This window comes from Strigops habroptila, chromosome 1 (genome assembly GCF_004027225.2).
Source record: "Strigops habroptila isolate Jane chromosome 1, bStrHab1.2.pri, whole genome shotgun sequence".
NCBI lineage: Eukaryota > Metazoa > Chordata > Aves > Psittaciformes > Psittacidae > Strigops > Strigops habroptila.
The window spans coordinates 149,705,636-149,721,173 of record NC_044277.2 but is presented as its reverse complement, the minus strand read 5'-3'; the positions used below and the strand labels follow the sequence as shown (position 1 = coordinate 149,721,173).

At 41.4% G+C, this 15,538-nt stretch overlaps 1 protein-coding gene across 3 annotated transcripts in view; it reads left to right on the top strand.

Annotated features, from left to right (window-relative positions):
* SUGCT (succinyl-CoA:glutarate-CoA transferase) overlaps positions 1 to 14,926 on the top strand; it is a 307,991-nt gene extending 293,065 nt beyond the window's left edge. For all 3 annotated transcript variants that reach the window (XM_030486510.1, XM_030486484.1, XM_030486500.1), the window contains one exon: positions 14,589 to 14,926. Coding sequence is in view for 2 of the 3 variants with exons in the window: in XM_030486484.1 (XP_030342344.1) it covers positions 14,589 to 14,752 (164 nt within the window). In the remaining variant the exon portion in view is untranslated. The remainder of the gene's footprint in view (positions 1 to 14,588) is intronic.
* The last annotated feature ends 612 nt before the right edge of the window (positions 14,927 to 15,538 follow it).

Here is a 15,538-nt window from a genome sequence, read left to right as displayed (position 1 = left end):
GAGGAGTTAGAAGGTGCTGGGAACAGAAGTTTTAGAATCCTCTAGAATCCCTAATGCCATGCTGTAGTAGAATTGTGTTTTCCCACACAAAAATGTGGTTTTCTGAACTCCTGAACATAAAAAGCGTCTATTGCCGCAGTATCCTGCATGTCTTGCCCTGCTCTATTCACCCCCCTCACACAGCTAACTTTGCTCTTAGGTTTCCTAATGCTTTCTGGCACTGGGGATTTGGTTCAAATATTGCAAAAAATACTGGAGAACTCTTGACTGGGTGGTACAGCCTGGGATGTCTCATGGTTGCACCGCAACCACAACCGTAAGAAATTAAAATAAAACAAGTAACTTCATCTAACAATCTCGCTTTTCTTGGAAAGTGTGGTTGTCTCCAGCATTTTCAGTACATTTTAACAATATGGGTAGTTTAGTATTTTGTTAGCAAGATGGCTTGTGGCTGGAGAGCCAAAAAGGCTAAGAAGGTGAGATGTAAGCAGAATAATTTTGGAAAGATTTCCTCCACGTTTGTGTCTGGTATCTGCCTCCTCTATGTACCCATGGGAAGAAAAGATGTTGGGGGCCAGCTGTTTCTCGCAGCTTGACAATGGGGTCTGTGTCACATCAGTAGTGTCAGTCGTTCACTTCAGTGAACAATAAATAATATGCACATCCACAGAAATGGGAGATGTTATAGTGAAATGTTATATACAAAGATGTACTTCAGATTTCAAAAGTTTCAAATCTCATTGTGTTTGTAAAACTAAAAGGATCCTGAGATGCTTAACCAAAATTATTGTTCATTTTTCAGCTCTAAGCTTGTGTGCTGCTTATTTGGAGAAGGTACAGAATTCCTTGCATTCAGCATAATTGTCTGTGCCTTCAAAGAGGAACTAAACCAAGGCTAAGCAGTACTGGAGCCACTAAAATCTCAATAATGCTTTTTGATAGCTAATTATTAATTTTAATTGAATTATATTGCACAGACATAGTTCAATAGAGAACTTAAATATCTCAGTCAAGATCAGGGCTGTGATGTTCAAGGATTTGCAGACAGAAACCAACATGTGTTTTCTACCACATTATGGGAAACAGTTTCCACCCAAGAGTTAGCTAAGAGTTTAATCCTGCAATTAGTATGCTCTCTGCCCAGAAACTATCACTTGCAGTGCAGCAAGACAGATGGATTTCGGATTAGAAAGAAATCTCTCCCACAACAGACTAATGCACAATTTATCAGATATGACTTGGGACAGTGGTTCATACTCCTCTGAAGCAGCTCTGGGAGACAGGATATCAGAAAATTGTTATTTGTATTTCATTCCAATACAAAGTGGGGCCCATTGTGTCAGACACTGTATAAACAAATAGTAAGAGACAAGGCCAGTTTTTAACATTTTATAATCTAAATAGGCAAGGCTAACACAACTGTACAGGAAATATAAGGATATAGCAAGGGAACGTGATTTGCCTGTGATCACAGAGTTGATTGGTGATAGAGCAAGAAGCCAAATCCATCTGTCTGGATTCCCAACTCTGCAGTCTGTACTACGATTGACCTTACTATTAGATGATTATTAATTTCTTCTGATGAGTTTCTTATATTTTTATCATTTTCTTTTGTATTTGGTGTTGCTTATTTGTCAAAATTGCTATACAGAGAATAAACCCCAGGAGGAGTAGGAAGCTAGATACCCTACTTAAGTGAAAAAGAACAAAGCAGTAATAAATCTACAATCAAGGTAGATTTAAAAGTTTGTATGTCATAGCAAGCAGTTCTTTTATTTATTTATATACATATATGTGTACCATCAGATTACTTTAAGCAAAAATAGCAGCTGGCTTTGAAATTAATGAATCCAGTCTATAACAGGTACATACGTAAAGCATGAAGTAATTCCTGGCATTCTTCAGTTGATACAGTATCTGAAAGTTGGGGAGAAAACATTAGAATCCAGGAAAGCTACACAAAGTATTTTATGGGTTTTTTTTCCTGCAAGTGAATGAACAAGCATTACAAACATGCCCTACACCTGTAAGATCTAGTTATATGGCAGGTAACCAGGGAATATTCTGTGTTTTAAAATGAAATCTGCACATTGAATCAGGCAGAGAACAGCTGGCTTAGAAATCAGCCTGAGAATCAGAATAATCTATGAAAGGTATTTGTGTTAGCATTAAACATTTTTGCATGCTGTCGGTGCAGAAGATAGCCTCTGAGCTTTGTGGATTAAGGAAATGGCTGGTATGACTTTCTGGAATTGGGTTGCCTTGTTAAGAATGGAAAACTCAATTAAAATTTAGTTAGGAGAAGGCTGTGTGAGCCTTGGTGATTTACTGCTGCTCAGTGCAGATTCATATGTTATAAGGCAGAGTTTTCAGTCAAATTCATGTCAAGTTATTAGGGAAAAAGGTTACGCTCGTTTCTGCAGCATGTCATTATTTTTTGAGTAAGAGCTACGTAGCAATATGCATGTGTGTCTAATAAGCAATAGAAAGGCAAATGAAGATTAAAAGAAACTATTCTTTAATAGCCAAATACAAATACACTTGGGAACTACAACACAAACTAGGGAGATGCATTCCTGGATATAAGAAACAACTAACGATTAGGCTTTGTTAAATCGTACTGTGTTCAGGAGCACCAAAGCAGAGCACGCGTTCACTTAATACAGCATCTATAGTTCTAATGTTAGAATCCCATTTTTTCCACAAAATGGACACAGCTACTTTGAATCCACCTTTTTAGATACATCATTGCAAACTGAATGCGGATGCTTTTCCCTTGGATTTTGCTTGGGATTATGCCTGTATGAAATCATTTATGTTAACTCAAAATGGGAAATTCTAGGAGAAAATTAAATAAAATCAGATTAACCAAAAAGCCAAAATTAAATGGAAACAAAACCTGTTAGTATGGAAAAGAAGTGCCCACACACAGACTGGTTCCAACATAACTAATTGTATGAAGTAAAACCAACTGTTACTTTGGTTCCAGGTTTTTTGTGCTGAGAAGCCCTAGAACCTCTGTCGATTAAAATATAATTGTTCTTGTGATGCAAATATTTACAGCCACGCTAAGGCCCTTTTAAATTGCCAGTGCAGTGTAAAATAGGCACAGCACTGCTGAAAATGAGGTCAGAGATAGCAAGGCCAGAGGCATCAAGGCCCTTCATATTTCATAAGGATTTTCAGGAGACAACACTTGCCAATCGTATGAGGTAAAAGAAAGGAGAGGAGAGGTTGAAGGGTTTGCAGCGAAAAAGCAGATCGTGGAAAGCAGAAGAAATACAGTAAATGAAAACCCACAAGTACAAATGGCAAAGGATCAAAGGTGAGGGGCTGTGTAGGAGGGAGGTGCTACTGATGCTCCCAGACATTCAGGGATGGAAAAATTCCATTAAAACTAAGCACCTGCTGCTTACGATTTGGGCTTCAAAATTACAAACCATGTCAGTGAAAGCATTTTGCTTTGCAGTTTAAAGAGGACCTTAAGGAAAGAGCCGAGGTATTGGAGGTGGAAAAAAAAAGAGAATGGGGAAGTATTTTAATGAAACTGATCAGCACACATGTAAGGTGGGATATTGCTTAGGCATTTCAGTCTGGTTTCAATCAGACTTTAATTTTTATTCCCCAGGTTTTCAGTGTCGTCTTGAGCAAAGGGAGACACTTTTTTGTTTAGTTTAGTTTAGTAAGGGGATAGGCAACTGAGCTTTGGATGGCTTCCTAGCCTTGTGCCTCATTCCTCTTCATGGGTGTGTCTGATTTCAATTTCTGTTTCTTAATCCTACTCTAGTCTTTGTGGGTGAGGAGAGATGATTTCTGACTCTTTTGCCCATTGTAGAGTAGAACGCAACACTGAAATCCTTCTGATGGAGTAAAGGCTGGCAAATGTTAGAAACCACAAAAACTTAGATCCAGAACCAGCTTATACTTAACTGCCATACACATGCTCACATTGGCATGCCTGCATAACCAAAAAACAAACCAAAGGCTTCTTTGTTTGAAACGGCTGTTTCTCCTGCCCCATACTGCTTTGATATTTGCAAATCGATGAGCTGAATATCACATGTCAGGGATTGGCAGCAGACAATGGAAAGCCATAAAGCTGTTCCCAGTCCTTCACACTGAGACAGAACTGATCAAATTGTCACTTATTAATCAGTGGAATAAACCAGCCTAATCTGCAGCGTGCCCTCTTTCTAGTCTCACTCCCAGACTCCAATTTAAACACTCTGTTTCCCTTTAAAGAATTTAAGATTAACCTGATGATTGCTTTTAAATAGAAAATGGGGAGAGAAAAAAAAAAAAAGGTGGCTATAAGGAGTTGTATGTGTAGAGTTTTACTTTCCCCTGCTCAGTGAAGGGATACTTGCTCTTCTTGTCTACTTTGAATACCAGATGTCCCTGCACAGTCAACTTGAGACATCCTGAAAGAGTAAGATTTTCAGATGTCCTCAGCTTTTTCTGGAAACTGGGCCCCTTTAAAGATGTCTCAAGTATGACACTCAAAAACAGAGCTGTCCCAGATTGCACAGTACTTTTCGAAACCCAGCCAGCATTTTTAGTAGCCTATGCCTTAAGGAGTCTGGGCACCTTACCCAAAAAGAGCTAAAAATGTAATTTGCAGTTCTTCAAGTAATCCAAAACAAAGTATCAAATCCCTTCCCATCTTCTTTTGCCAGGGAAAGTCCCTGTACACTGGAACTGGCCTCATTCTGCTGCACAAGGGACAGCAGAAGTAAATGGAGGGTGGAGTGGGAGAGCTTTTGGAAGAATGATCAGGCTGTGCATAGTGGTCAGCCTACTTAATCACAGATGCCTTGCTTGAGAATCGAGTTCCAAATATTTCCATGGTGCTCAAACACAGTTACCTGGCTGTCTTCTGTGCTGAAGAATTTCAGCCACCACAATTTCCTTGGCTGTGCTGCCGCTGATGGCTTTTTCCATTATTTTAATACTCACTCAGCAGATACTTACTTGGTGTGGGTCACTAACCAGGCAAGAAAGTATCGTCCGACTGTTGAATTTTCCAAATGTGAAGGTTTTTATGCCTGCATATTATGGCCACAGAGGAACAGTCTAAAGATGTGCAGAATAAATGTGCGTGGCAATATGCATACAGCACATGACAGATGCATGGTTTGACATCTAACTAGATGTCTGATCTTTGCCTTTTTATAACAATACACCCCTTCTGAGACCTAATTCTTTGGCCAAAACAAGGGATTGTTGAGGAAAAATTAGTTGCTGTAAAAGTCTGAAGAAGTGATTGGAAATAGTTTTGCTACAGATGGACTGAAGAAGGCTTTAATTTCTCAGTTTCTTTTTCTTAACAGGCTAAGATGGATGTTGTAAGACATTAATCATCCTAAATAAATTAATAAATCACCTGTAGTAATACACAGATGGGTTGTGGTAAGGTTAGGAAACTAAAGCAAAGCGATGTTATAGACTGCTTCTGTCATAAACCATTTGCCACCCAGCTCACTTTCTATTCTGGCTACCAACTATTGCTGCCAAAGGAGCTGTTGCAGCAGGTTTTAATACCATCAGACAGGAATGCCAGGTAGACCTATGGAACTGACAGCTCTGGCTTTGAAAAGAGACTAGAGAAGCATGATTGGAGCCATCACAAATAACCATCTCAACATAAATTCCCATTACAAGGTGTACTGAACAGAGCTGGTCCACTCTTTAGAGGTATGAAAGGGGACGCAGAAAAATGCTTTTTCTTCTGTGCAATGATCTGTGCCCTGTTCCGATTTCCGCGTTTACAGAGGGCCACAGAAATAATTAGACAAAGACTTCAAGGACAGGCCACAGAAAAATGTTCCCTAGGAGATGGAAGATTAGACTTGTGAAACTTGTAGGGTGTTTGTGAACAATAAACGCATTTTTAAGAGTTGCTTAGGAGAATGTTTTGAAAATTCTTTCAGATTTGTGTTAAAAGAAGGCCCCAAGGTTTTTAATTTTTAGTTACTTTTACCAGTTTAGTTATTTTTACCAGCCTCCTACCCTGAAAAGTGCCACTTTAGCAAGTGAGAGATTAGAGAGAAAATTATACCCAGCCTTAAGGTATAATAAAGGATCAGGCTGCGTGTGTTCTTCAGTGTGCATCATTTTGCATCCCTGAATCAAAAGATTCGAATCAACTTCAGGTATTCGAGCTTCAGCTTGTCGCCTGAAATGTAAAGAATAGCTCATATGCAAGGAAGAACTCATCTGCTCCCACTCTGATGATGCACAGCTGGCCAAGAGGATTACTTTGGGGGTCTCTGAAGAGCCAAAGAATCTAGCTGGAGACAGGACACAGGAAAGAACAAATTGGTGTACTGAGGAGACACAGACACTTTCTGGGTTGGCTAGCGTGTCTTATTCCAGCAGGCAGGGTCATACTAACCACAAGGCACAGGACTTGTAATAGTTTTCACCAGGCTCAGTAGGAGGGACAGGAGGAGCTGCTTGCCTTCCTGCACAGCTGGGGGCATGATTCAGCTTCCACAACCATGTGAGCATGTTGCAACTGGGCAATTGTCTGTCCTTACAAGAGGCTCATTTCAGGTGGTGGTGTGATTTTTCTTGTTCCGTCCTAGGTTTCATACTTCTCACTAATTAGTCTCCTTAAGATACAGTAATTAAGACATTTGGGTTTACAGTAAAGATGTCTACCTGAAACAGTATGTGGCTTGACCTCCTAAGTATCAGAGGAGGTTCAGGTAGGCCATTTTAACCCCAGCTCTGTGTGTGGAAACAGTTTTGCTTATGAGCGTTTGAGAAATTCGTATGTTCTATGCCCAGAAATACTTATTATGATCATATAGCCCGACTCCTGCCTAGCACAAACCTTTCAGCCTCATCCATAACTTCTGCATTAAGTACGCATCCCGTGGTTAACCCACATCCTGTGGTGGGATTATATATTGAGTTTTGTATTGATTAGACTATAAATTGGGACAAATTACGGTTTTAGCTTGGATTTTCAGTAGTTTAGGCTTGCCTTTATATGTTTTTCCTTTTAGAGTTTTGCAGGGCTTCTTTTAGTTACTCTTCTTTGCCATCTAGTTCTTCAGCTCCTTCCTGCAAGAGCAACTTATGTTAAACTAGAAGTCTCTTAACTTCCTTGCTTTGTGCTTGTACAGCCTAAGTACATCTTCCACAGTACTGTAGGAAAGATGCCTAGAAGTTGTTCCATGAACACTGGAACTAAATATTGTTTTCCTTCAGACTTACGTCTTCTATAAACGATATATTTAATCCTTATGATAACCTGTGAACTTTCCTTATGTTCTTTATGCCTTGTCTCTCCGGTGAAGGACGCTATGTGGTAGGTGACTCTTACAGAGCTGTGTCTGTACTTACTGGCGAGCCATTTGCGTCCAAAAAGAATATATAACAGCTGCGTTCTTTGGGGTTTTTTAATGTCATCAGGGCAGTAATTTGGGTGTCTGTCCTTCAGCAGTTGCCAATTTTCACAGCACTGGTAAGAACTTAATTTTCCTTGGAATTTCTACACTTTTGTCAAGATTGACAGGTTTTGAAGTTACTGTGTGTGGTGGGGACAAGGCAGGCAAACAGATGATTAGAAAGACAGCACAGACACGTAAACTTGTTTCCTTAGGAAATGGAGCTACAGATTATTACCTAGGGAATTTATGGTTCTTTAAAATTGCTACCTCTGAGTATTCTTTTTAGTCATCTTCCTTCCTGTCTTTGAATCTTCTTTTAAGGTCTTTGGGGGTTTTGGGAAGGAATGGGACCATATGAGTCCGTTCAAAAAGTTAGGCCAAATTTTGAGTGTTGTGAGGCAATACCTGTGGGAAGCAGTAGACACCACCTTACTGCAACTTTCTTAAAGCTTTTTGGTGCCAAGAGTCCTCTCACAAAATTGCGTTGTTTGAATGGTGTAATTATGCAGGATTACTCTCAAATATGCAACCAGAGTGACTGATAAATGATTTCCTTTACTCCAGCAGTCATGCAAGATTAATTAGGTACAGTCAGCATGGTGACACTTTGAAAATGTAAAGCGTTATATAAATGTTGAGTGGTATTTACACTGATTATATCCAGGATGTTGGTTGATAGGGAATACATAAAATGGTTTTTTTAAATGCATTTCTATATATGCAGCTTCAGGTAAGAAAGTACTTTCATAAATGTTCTTGGCAAAGGGGTTTAAGAATTATGTCATGGATGCTTTGAATGCCAAAGTGTGGGTTGAAAAGTTGCCTGATTTTCAAACGCCCATCTATGGCTATCACACATAAACTAGGTTTATGTTCTGCCTATCAACTCATTCTCCACACAATACTTCACTTTCTACATTCTCTCCTCTTGTGACACTGGATGGTCCTCATAGCTCTCCCATGGGCAGACAGCATTGGCCAAATGACAAAAGGTAAACAGATGGCTTGTAGATATTTCTAGCATTGATACTATTTCCTGCCCTAGTGATTTTACTGTTTACTACTCCTGTTTACTGATTTAGTTATAGCTGTGTTTGCATGGCATCTAGAAGAAGGTTTGCTTTATTTTATTACCATTTGAAAAAGTTTGTCCATCCGCTCCACTCTCAGTTACTCATTCCTACTCATCCTGCCAAAGTTTTCCACCCTCTCAGCTGTGCTGGATGCCAAGTGAACACTTTGTGTGGCTGTGCTCTAAGTGGGGGAGGAAGTGGAAGCTGCAGTGAGGGAAGGAGGAGCACGTCTTTGAATATTATCTCTTTAATTGCTTTTTTCCAAATCTATTACAAGTCATTCTCTAAAGGTAAATTAGCAGCTCTAATGTGATGCAAAAGGGAAGGATTTTTCCCAGCAATTAAATAGATTCCTGAAAAGTCCCCCAAGCTCCCAAACTTTCAGATCTGTGGTAAGAAATAGAAAAATGTGGGAGTTCCCTAGTTAAGATGAAGCACATCGTTCATTCTGGAGATTTTCTTGAAGCTTGTATGCACTACTTGTACTCGCAGGACTTTTAAATGTGCTTTCTTGTCTGTGTGTTCTTTTCTACTTTATGTTCATCAAGGGGAAGAAGCCTGATGTAAAGGCAGTGTAGCCAAGCTGGGCTGTACTGTGTGCCCGGGCACCCCATCTTCTCAGGTATGAACAGCAGATTGACAGAAGTCATTCTCTTCCAAAGGGAAGAGACCAAACATTCGAAATGAAGTCTCCCTGGTCTACTCCTGGTAACATATCCCTGCACACATGACTTCTAATGCCCAAATATCCTTCATGGTAGCCATGAAGCCCCTCTTGCTGATTTATTCTGTATTGTTTTCCTTTTCATTGCCTTAAAAGTCACTGCTTTTTTCCTGCTGATCCTCCTTTAGGCCAGTTTCATAACCAGTTGATTGCATGCTCCAAACACTTGATAAAAAAAAAAAAGCAAAAGCATATATGGGATCTGGGTCCAAATATTTTGGCTCTGGGCCATCTCTGTTGACTGTTGATGATATTTCATTGAAATTGCAAAACTGTTATGTAGCAACACCATGTTATTGGAAGAGGCACAAGTGTTTCGTTTGTGTGGTGAGTTGACCGTGGCTGGATGCCAGGTGCCCACCAAAGCTGCTCTATCGCTCCTCTGCTGGATAGGGTAAGAAAATATAACAAAAGGCTTGTGGTTGATACAAGGACAGGGAGGGAGATCATTCACGGTTACTGTCATGGGCAAAACAGACTCAAATTGCTCCAGTGTGGGGTCCCTCCCACTTCAGACAGTCCTCCACAAACTTCTCCAATGTGAGTCCTTCCCATGGGCTGCAGTTCTTCATGAACTGCTCCAGCGTGGGTCCCTTTCGTGGGTGCAATCCTTCAGGAACAGACTGCTCCAGCGTGGGTCCCCCACAGGATCGCAAATCCTGCTCCAGTGCAGGCTTCTCAGGGGGTCACAGCCTCCTTCGGGCATCCTCCTGCTCCAGCATGGAGTCCTCCATGGGCTGAAAGGGCACAGCCTGCTTCACCATGGGCTGCAGGGGAATCTCTGCTCCAGCACCTGAAGCGCACCCTCTTCCCCCTGCACTGACGTTGGTGTCTGCAAAGCTGTTCCCCTCACATATTCTCACTCCTCTCTCCAGCTGCAATTGCTCCAGCACAGTAACTTTTCCCCCTTCTTAAATACTTTATCCCAGAGGTGCTACCACTGTCACTGATGGGCTCAGACTTGGCCAGCGGGCAGTCTGTCTTGGATCCAGTTGGTATTGGCTCTTTCAGACAGGGGGGAAGCTTCTAGCAGCTTCTCACTGAAGCCACCCATATAGCTCCCCCACCCCCCAGCTACCAAAACCTTGGCATGCAAACCCAGTACATTTGGTTTTCAGTTGATTCCTGCATGTATATAAACTATACTGTGAGCTGGGGTAGAACTAACGAGTGGTGTTGGGTTTCTCATTGCTCTTTCTTGTAAATGTAGGTATGTTGCAAGCAGAATGTATACACGTACATTAGCTCAAACTTCCCATTTCTTTTCGTTGTCCCACTTGAATAAATAATCATGACTTTTCCCTGAGCTTGGCTGTCCCCAGGCCTGATTCCCTGTACATAGTTTTGAGAGTTGGATTGCTTCAATATGCTCTAACCTGTGCTGTAGAAAAAGTATTACCCTGTGACTGCTGTACAGAGCTGCAGGACTGCTATTTGTTAGGACAAAGCAAAGATTATTACCTTTATCCGCGTTTATATACTGTGCTTTGCACAGTTGTCATTGTGGTTGCAGCTGACGCAAATTTTGATTTATTGTCACACTATTAACTCTTGTACATTACGTGGTGTGCACAGCATGTGTTTTAGCAATGTGCCAAAGTCAAAATGATAATAATAATAGAAGAAGATTAGCCCAGAATTTAAATGTGGTGAAAGAGCTCTTTGGATTACTGGCAATGATAATCAAAGCAAAAAGAGAAACAGGCTTCTTTTAACAGGACAAGGGTCAATCACAGCTACCGCTCATTCCTTCATTGTTTTTTTTCAGGCGACCATATATGTCCCTTTAACTACATGGCTGAATTGAGTATAGGGTCCTACTTACAGCCAGGATGCTCAGGTGACTGCTGTCTTACCTCTTCCGACCAGTAACCCTGCTTCTACCCTAGCAAAGGCCTGTTTTCATCTGCAAGGCTCCCTGTAACTCACCCACATGCAAATGCTTCTGACCTTAATTAAAGCAGTTCACCTCTTTCTGCCTCAAGGGATGGTTTCCTCATAAGGCAGTTGTGTTTAATTAGCATTTGCATAGCATTCTGCTGGTTGCTTTCCTGGAGCGTTGTTCAGTAGGAGCGTGGGATTGCTGAAGCCTGACTGGCAAGCTTTGCACCCTCCTAATTGACACAGAAGCCAAGTAGAAGTTACACAAGGAAAGAACAGAGAATCGTTAATGATGGATCATTAGCAAGTAGCTCCTTTGAATGCATGCAGATAACTTTATAACTCTATCAAAGTGAAAAGTAGCGTGATGAATTATGCATCAGACAATAAAAGCTCAAGGAAGACACTGGTTTTATAATTGCTGTGCAATTTTCTAGCATGCTCTAGTTTGTAAGATTAATTTTCTTTGGGGAGCGTGAAGCATTCTATGCCTGTTGCACACTTACTGTCAGTTTTGGGTTTCTCTCATTAGGGTTTTTATTCTGTGTCTTTTCGTATCAGTGCAAAAACTCCCAGGGTTTGAGAGGCACAAGTTTTATACTAGCAAAAATTTTCACAAGCAAGTGAAAAGTGTATAGCTACTAAACTAGTTCCTTTGAGGTTTGCTGATGTCTCAGTATAAAAAATTCTCAGATACACACATCTGAAAAAAGATTGCTTTATATCTGTATGTTAGTATAATTTTTAATAGAAATTGCCTAATCGTTTTGTGGCTTTGTTGAATTTCTAGACTAATAAATCTCTAAGGGGCATTTTTGCTCTGAAATTATCTTCAGAAGCGTTTCAGTTGGCACAAATAGACCATTCCTGTGGCTTGCGCTAGTGCCAGTTCAGCCCTCAGTCAGTCCTAGCAAGAGGAATTAATACAAATATTGCCTAGTGATGTCACCTGTCTCTTTAAAATGTCCTGATCTCTCACTAGAGATTTCCTCTGAAAACTGAGCTGTATTCAAAGTGAGTAGAATTAGAGGAATAAGTTAATTGAAAAGTTATCCCTGATGTGAGCTGTATCTGAGCTTTGATGACTATTAGTGGGTGAAAGGGACTGTGAGAGATCATTTAATCCATCAGTAAGCCCCAGGGATGAGCCATAAAATCAAGCTATGCTTGAATAATTCTTGTTCCTGAAGACCTGACTAATAACTCCACAGCCTCCTCGTATGCCCTGTTTCAGCATTTTTCTATCCCTGCCATTATAAAAATTTTCTTTTATAATTTTCTAGTACCTCACTTCAGGTTCCTTTGTTGCAATTTAAATCAGTTATTTTTATTCTTGGTATGTATGGTATGGTTTGGTTTGGTTTGGGTTTTTTTAATAAATGTTTTGAAGACAAAAGATACTTTTCCCTGTCCTTTCTCTTCAAGTTCACAATCCCACTTTGTTCAGACTGTCATGTTTTCACTGATTGTTTTGGTTGGTGTCCTCTAGAACCTCTTTAGGTATTCCAGATGGCTGTGCAGTGGGGGCACTACACCAGACACTGCTCCAGCTGCCACCTGCCAGCTCTAACTAGAGCAAAAAGATTATTTCATGTGTCCTGCAGGCTTTTCTTTTGTTTGTATGTCCCTGTATGGTGCTTGCTTTTTCACAACAGCATGATGTTGTTGACTCATCCTAACTTTGTGATCTAGAATAATCTCTAGCTACTTCTACCTTGCTATTTGTCCCCTGCCCTGTATTTGTGTAATAAAATGCAGTTCCCTCCCCTTGACATTACTGAATTTCACCCTGCTTTGTCAGACCATTTTTCCAGCGTAACCAGGTCACTGAAATCTGCTTCACAGTTAGTTTTACCTTCACGTCCTCAGAAACCTGAGCATGTATGCTCTCATTTCCATCAGCTATCCCACTAAAAATCATAGAATCACAGAATAGTTAGAGTTGGAAGGGAACTTAAAAGCTCATCCAGTTCCAAACCCCCTGCCATAGGCAGGGACACCTTCCACTAGAGCAGGTTGCTCCAAGCCCCTGTGTCCAACCTGGCCTTGAACACTGCCAGGGATGAGGCAGCCACAGCTTCTCTGGGCACCCTGTGCCAGCGCCTCAGCACCCTCACAGGGAAGAACTTCTGCCTAATGTCTAATCTCAATCTCCCCTCTTGTCAGTTTAAAGCCATTCCCCCTTGTCCTGTCACTACAGGCCCTTGTAAAAAGTCCCTCTCCACATTTTTTGTAGCCCTTTTAGGTACTGGGAGCTGCCCTAAGGTCTCCCTAGAGCCTCCTCCAGGCTGAACAAGCCAAACTCAGCCTGTCTCCATAGCAGAGGTGCTCCAGCCCTCAGAGCATCTCCGTGTCCTCCTCGGGACTCGTTCAAACAGATCCACATCCCTCTTGTGATGTTGTCCCCAGAGCTGGACACAGAACTGGGGAAGGGCGAGGTTCTCACAAGAGTGGAGTAGAGGGGGATTCTCCTCTCCCTTGATCTGCTGGCCACACTCCTTTTGATGCAGCCCAGCACACAGGTGATTTCTGGGCTTTGAGCACATGCTGCAGGCTCATGTTGAGCATCTCATCAACCAACACCCCCAAGTCCTTCTCAGGGCTGCTCTGAGCCCAGCCTCCAGCCAGCCTGTATTTGTGCTTGGGATCGGCCCAACCCAGGTGCAGGACCTTGCACTTGACCTTGCTGAACTTCATGAGGTTGGCATTGGCCCACGTCTCAAGTGTGTCAAGGTCTCTCTGAATGGCATCCCTTCCCTCCAGTGTGTGAACTGCACCACACATCTTGGTGTTGTCCATATACTTGCTGAGGGTGCACTCAGTCCTGCTGTCCATGTTGCCAGCAAAGATGTTAAACAGTGCCAGTGCCAATACCGATCCCTGAGGAACACCGCTCATCACCGGTCTCCGCTTGGACATCGAGCCGTTGACCGCAAGTCTCTGAGTGTGACCAACCAGCCAATTCCTTATCCACCAAGTCGTCCATCCATCAAATCCATGCCTCTCCACTTTAGAGACAAGGATGTCGTGTGGGACAGTGTCAAATGCCTTGCAGAAGTCCAGGTAGATGATGTCAGTTGCTCTTCCCTTATCCACCAAGTGCCTTGGCCCCATCATAGAAGGCCATCGAATTGGTCAGGCGCAATTTGCCCTTAGTGAAGCCCTGTTGGCTGTCACCAATCACCCCGTTGTTGTCCATGTGCCTTATGACTCAGAGTACCCCGATACACATACCACTGGGAACAGTAGGAAGGTTTTCTTAAAATTGGGCAAATTCTAAATTCAGCAATTCTGCATTGAGATGAACTACTTAAAACTTGCTTATTATTACATTATTGTGAACTGGAATTTTTGTAGTCTCTAATTCCAGAATATAACATTTCTGTGGTAAGGACTGTGATAAGACTGCTGGGAAAACGAGATACTTTCTTTTAAACTAACATAGACACTTCAATATGAATATGGGCAGTAACTTTTGAAAATGATTGCCCTCCTCTGCTTTTTTTACAGGACCAGGTGTCAGATACAGTGATTTTGCTGTGTCACATCCGAAACCACCTCCTCTTGTTGGACAACATACAGTGGAGATACTGAAGGGCATGCTGGGTTATGAGGATGATGCCATAGAAGAACTGCTCCGCACTGGTGCTGTGGCTCAGCATGAGGTCAGATAAGGAACATTAGCTACATTCCTTCACACTGAGTTCACCTTATGTTGTCCTCTCTTTGCTCCCTTCAGCTCCCCTAATGGGACTCAAAGAGAATACATAATTTAATTCCTAATTTTCTTCCATGTGTGTTTGTATGATTTTAACACTGATGTATCAAATAAACAATCTCATACTGTCTGCGTGAAAGATTTTCTTGGGGGAGGGTAAATGTAGTTGTATGGTCCTGTGTGGCTACTCATTTTCTGTACTTCATATGGGAAATGGAGTTCTTATCATAATTACAGTAATTGCCTAAACGTTTGTCTCCAGAAAGACATAATGTTAGTGAAAAGAAGCAGAACCTTTAAAATCTGTATACTAGACTTTCCACTTGCAGAAAACTGCCTTGTGTGATTATTTTAGTAGAAAATCAATCATGTACAAATTGGTGGTTGATCTCACTGATTTTGAACAGAATTATCAGTCATGAATACTTTATTCTTCTCTGTTTTAAATCATGGGTAGAGTAACCATTGCAAAACTCACTTCTGTTCCCTGGTATTCCAAATTACCAATATGTCTTTATAGTACATTGCATGGTCATGACAGTCGCAGCATGTCCCAGCAGAAATAAGCTGAAATTGGCACAGTTCTTTAGTTATGAAACAAGCCTATTCCAAGACCAGTTGAGAGACAAACTATGATTGAATAGTCTTTTGTAATTTTATTCAGGAAGGCCCAGGGTAGTGTTGGTTAAACATCGATCCACACAAAACCACATGCTGAATGTCAGATGCCAGAACCTGCCAG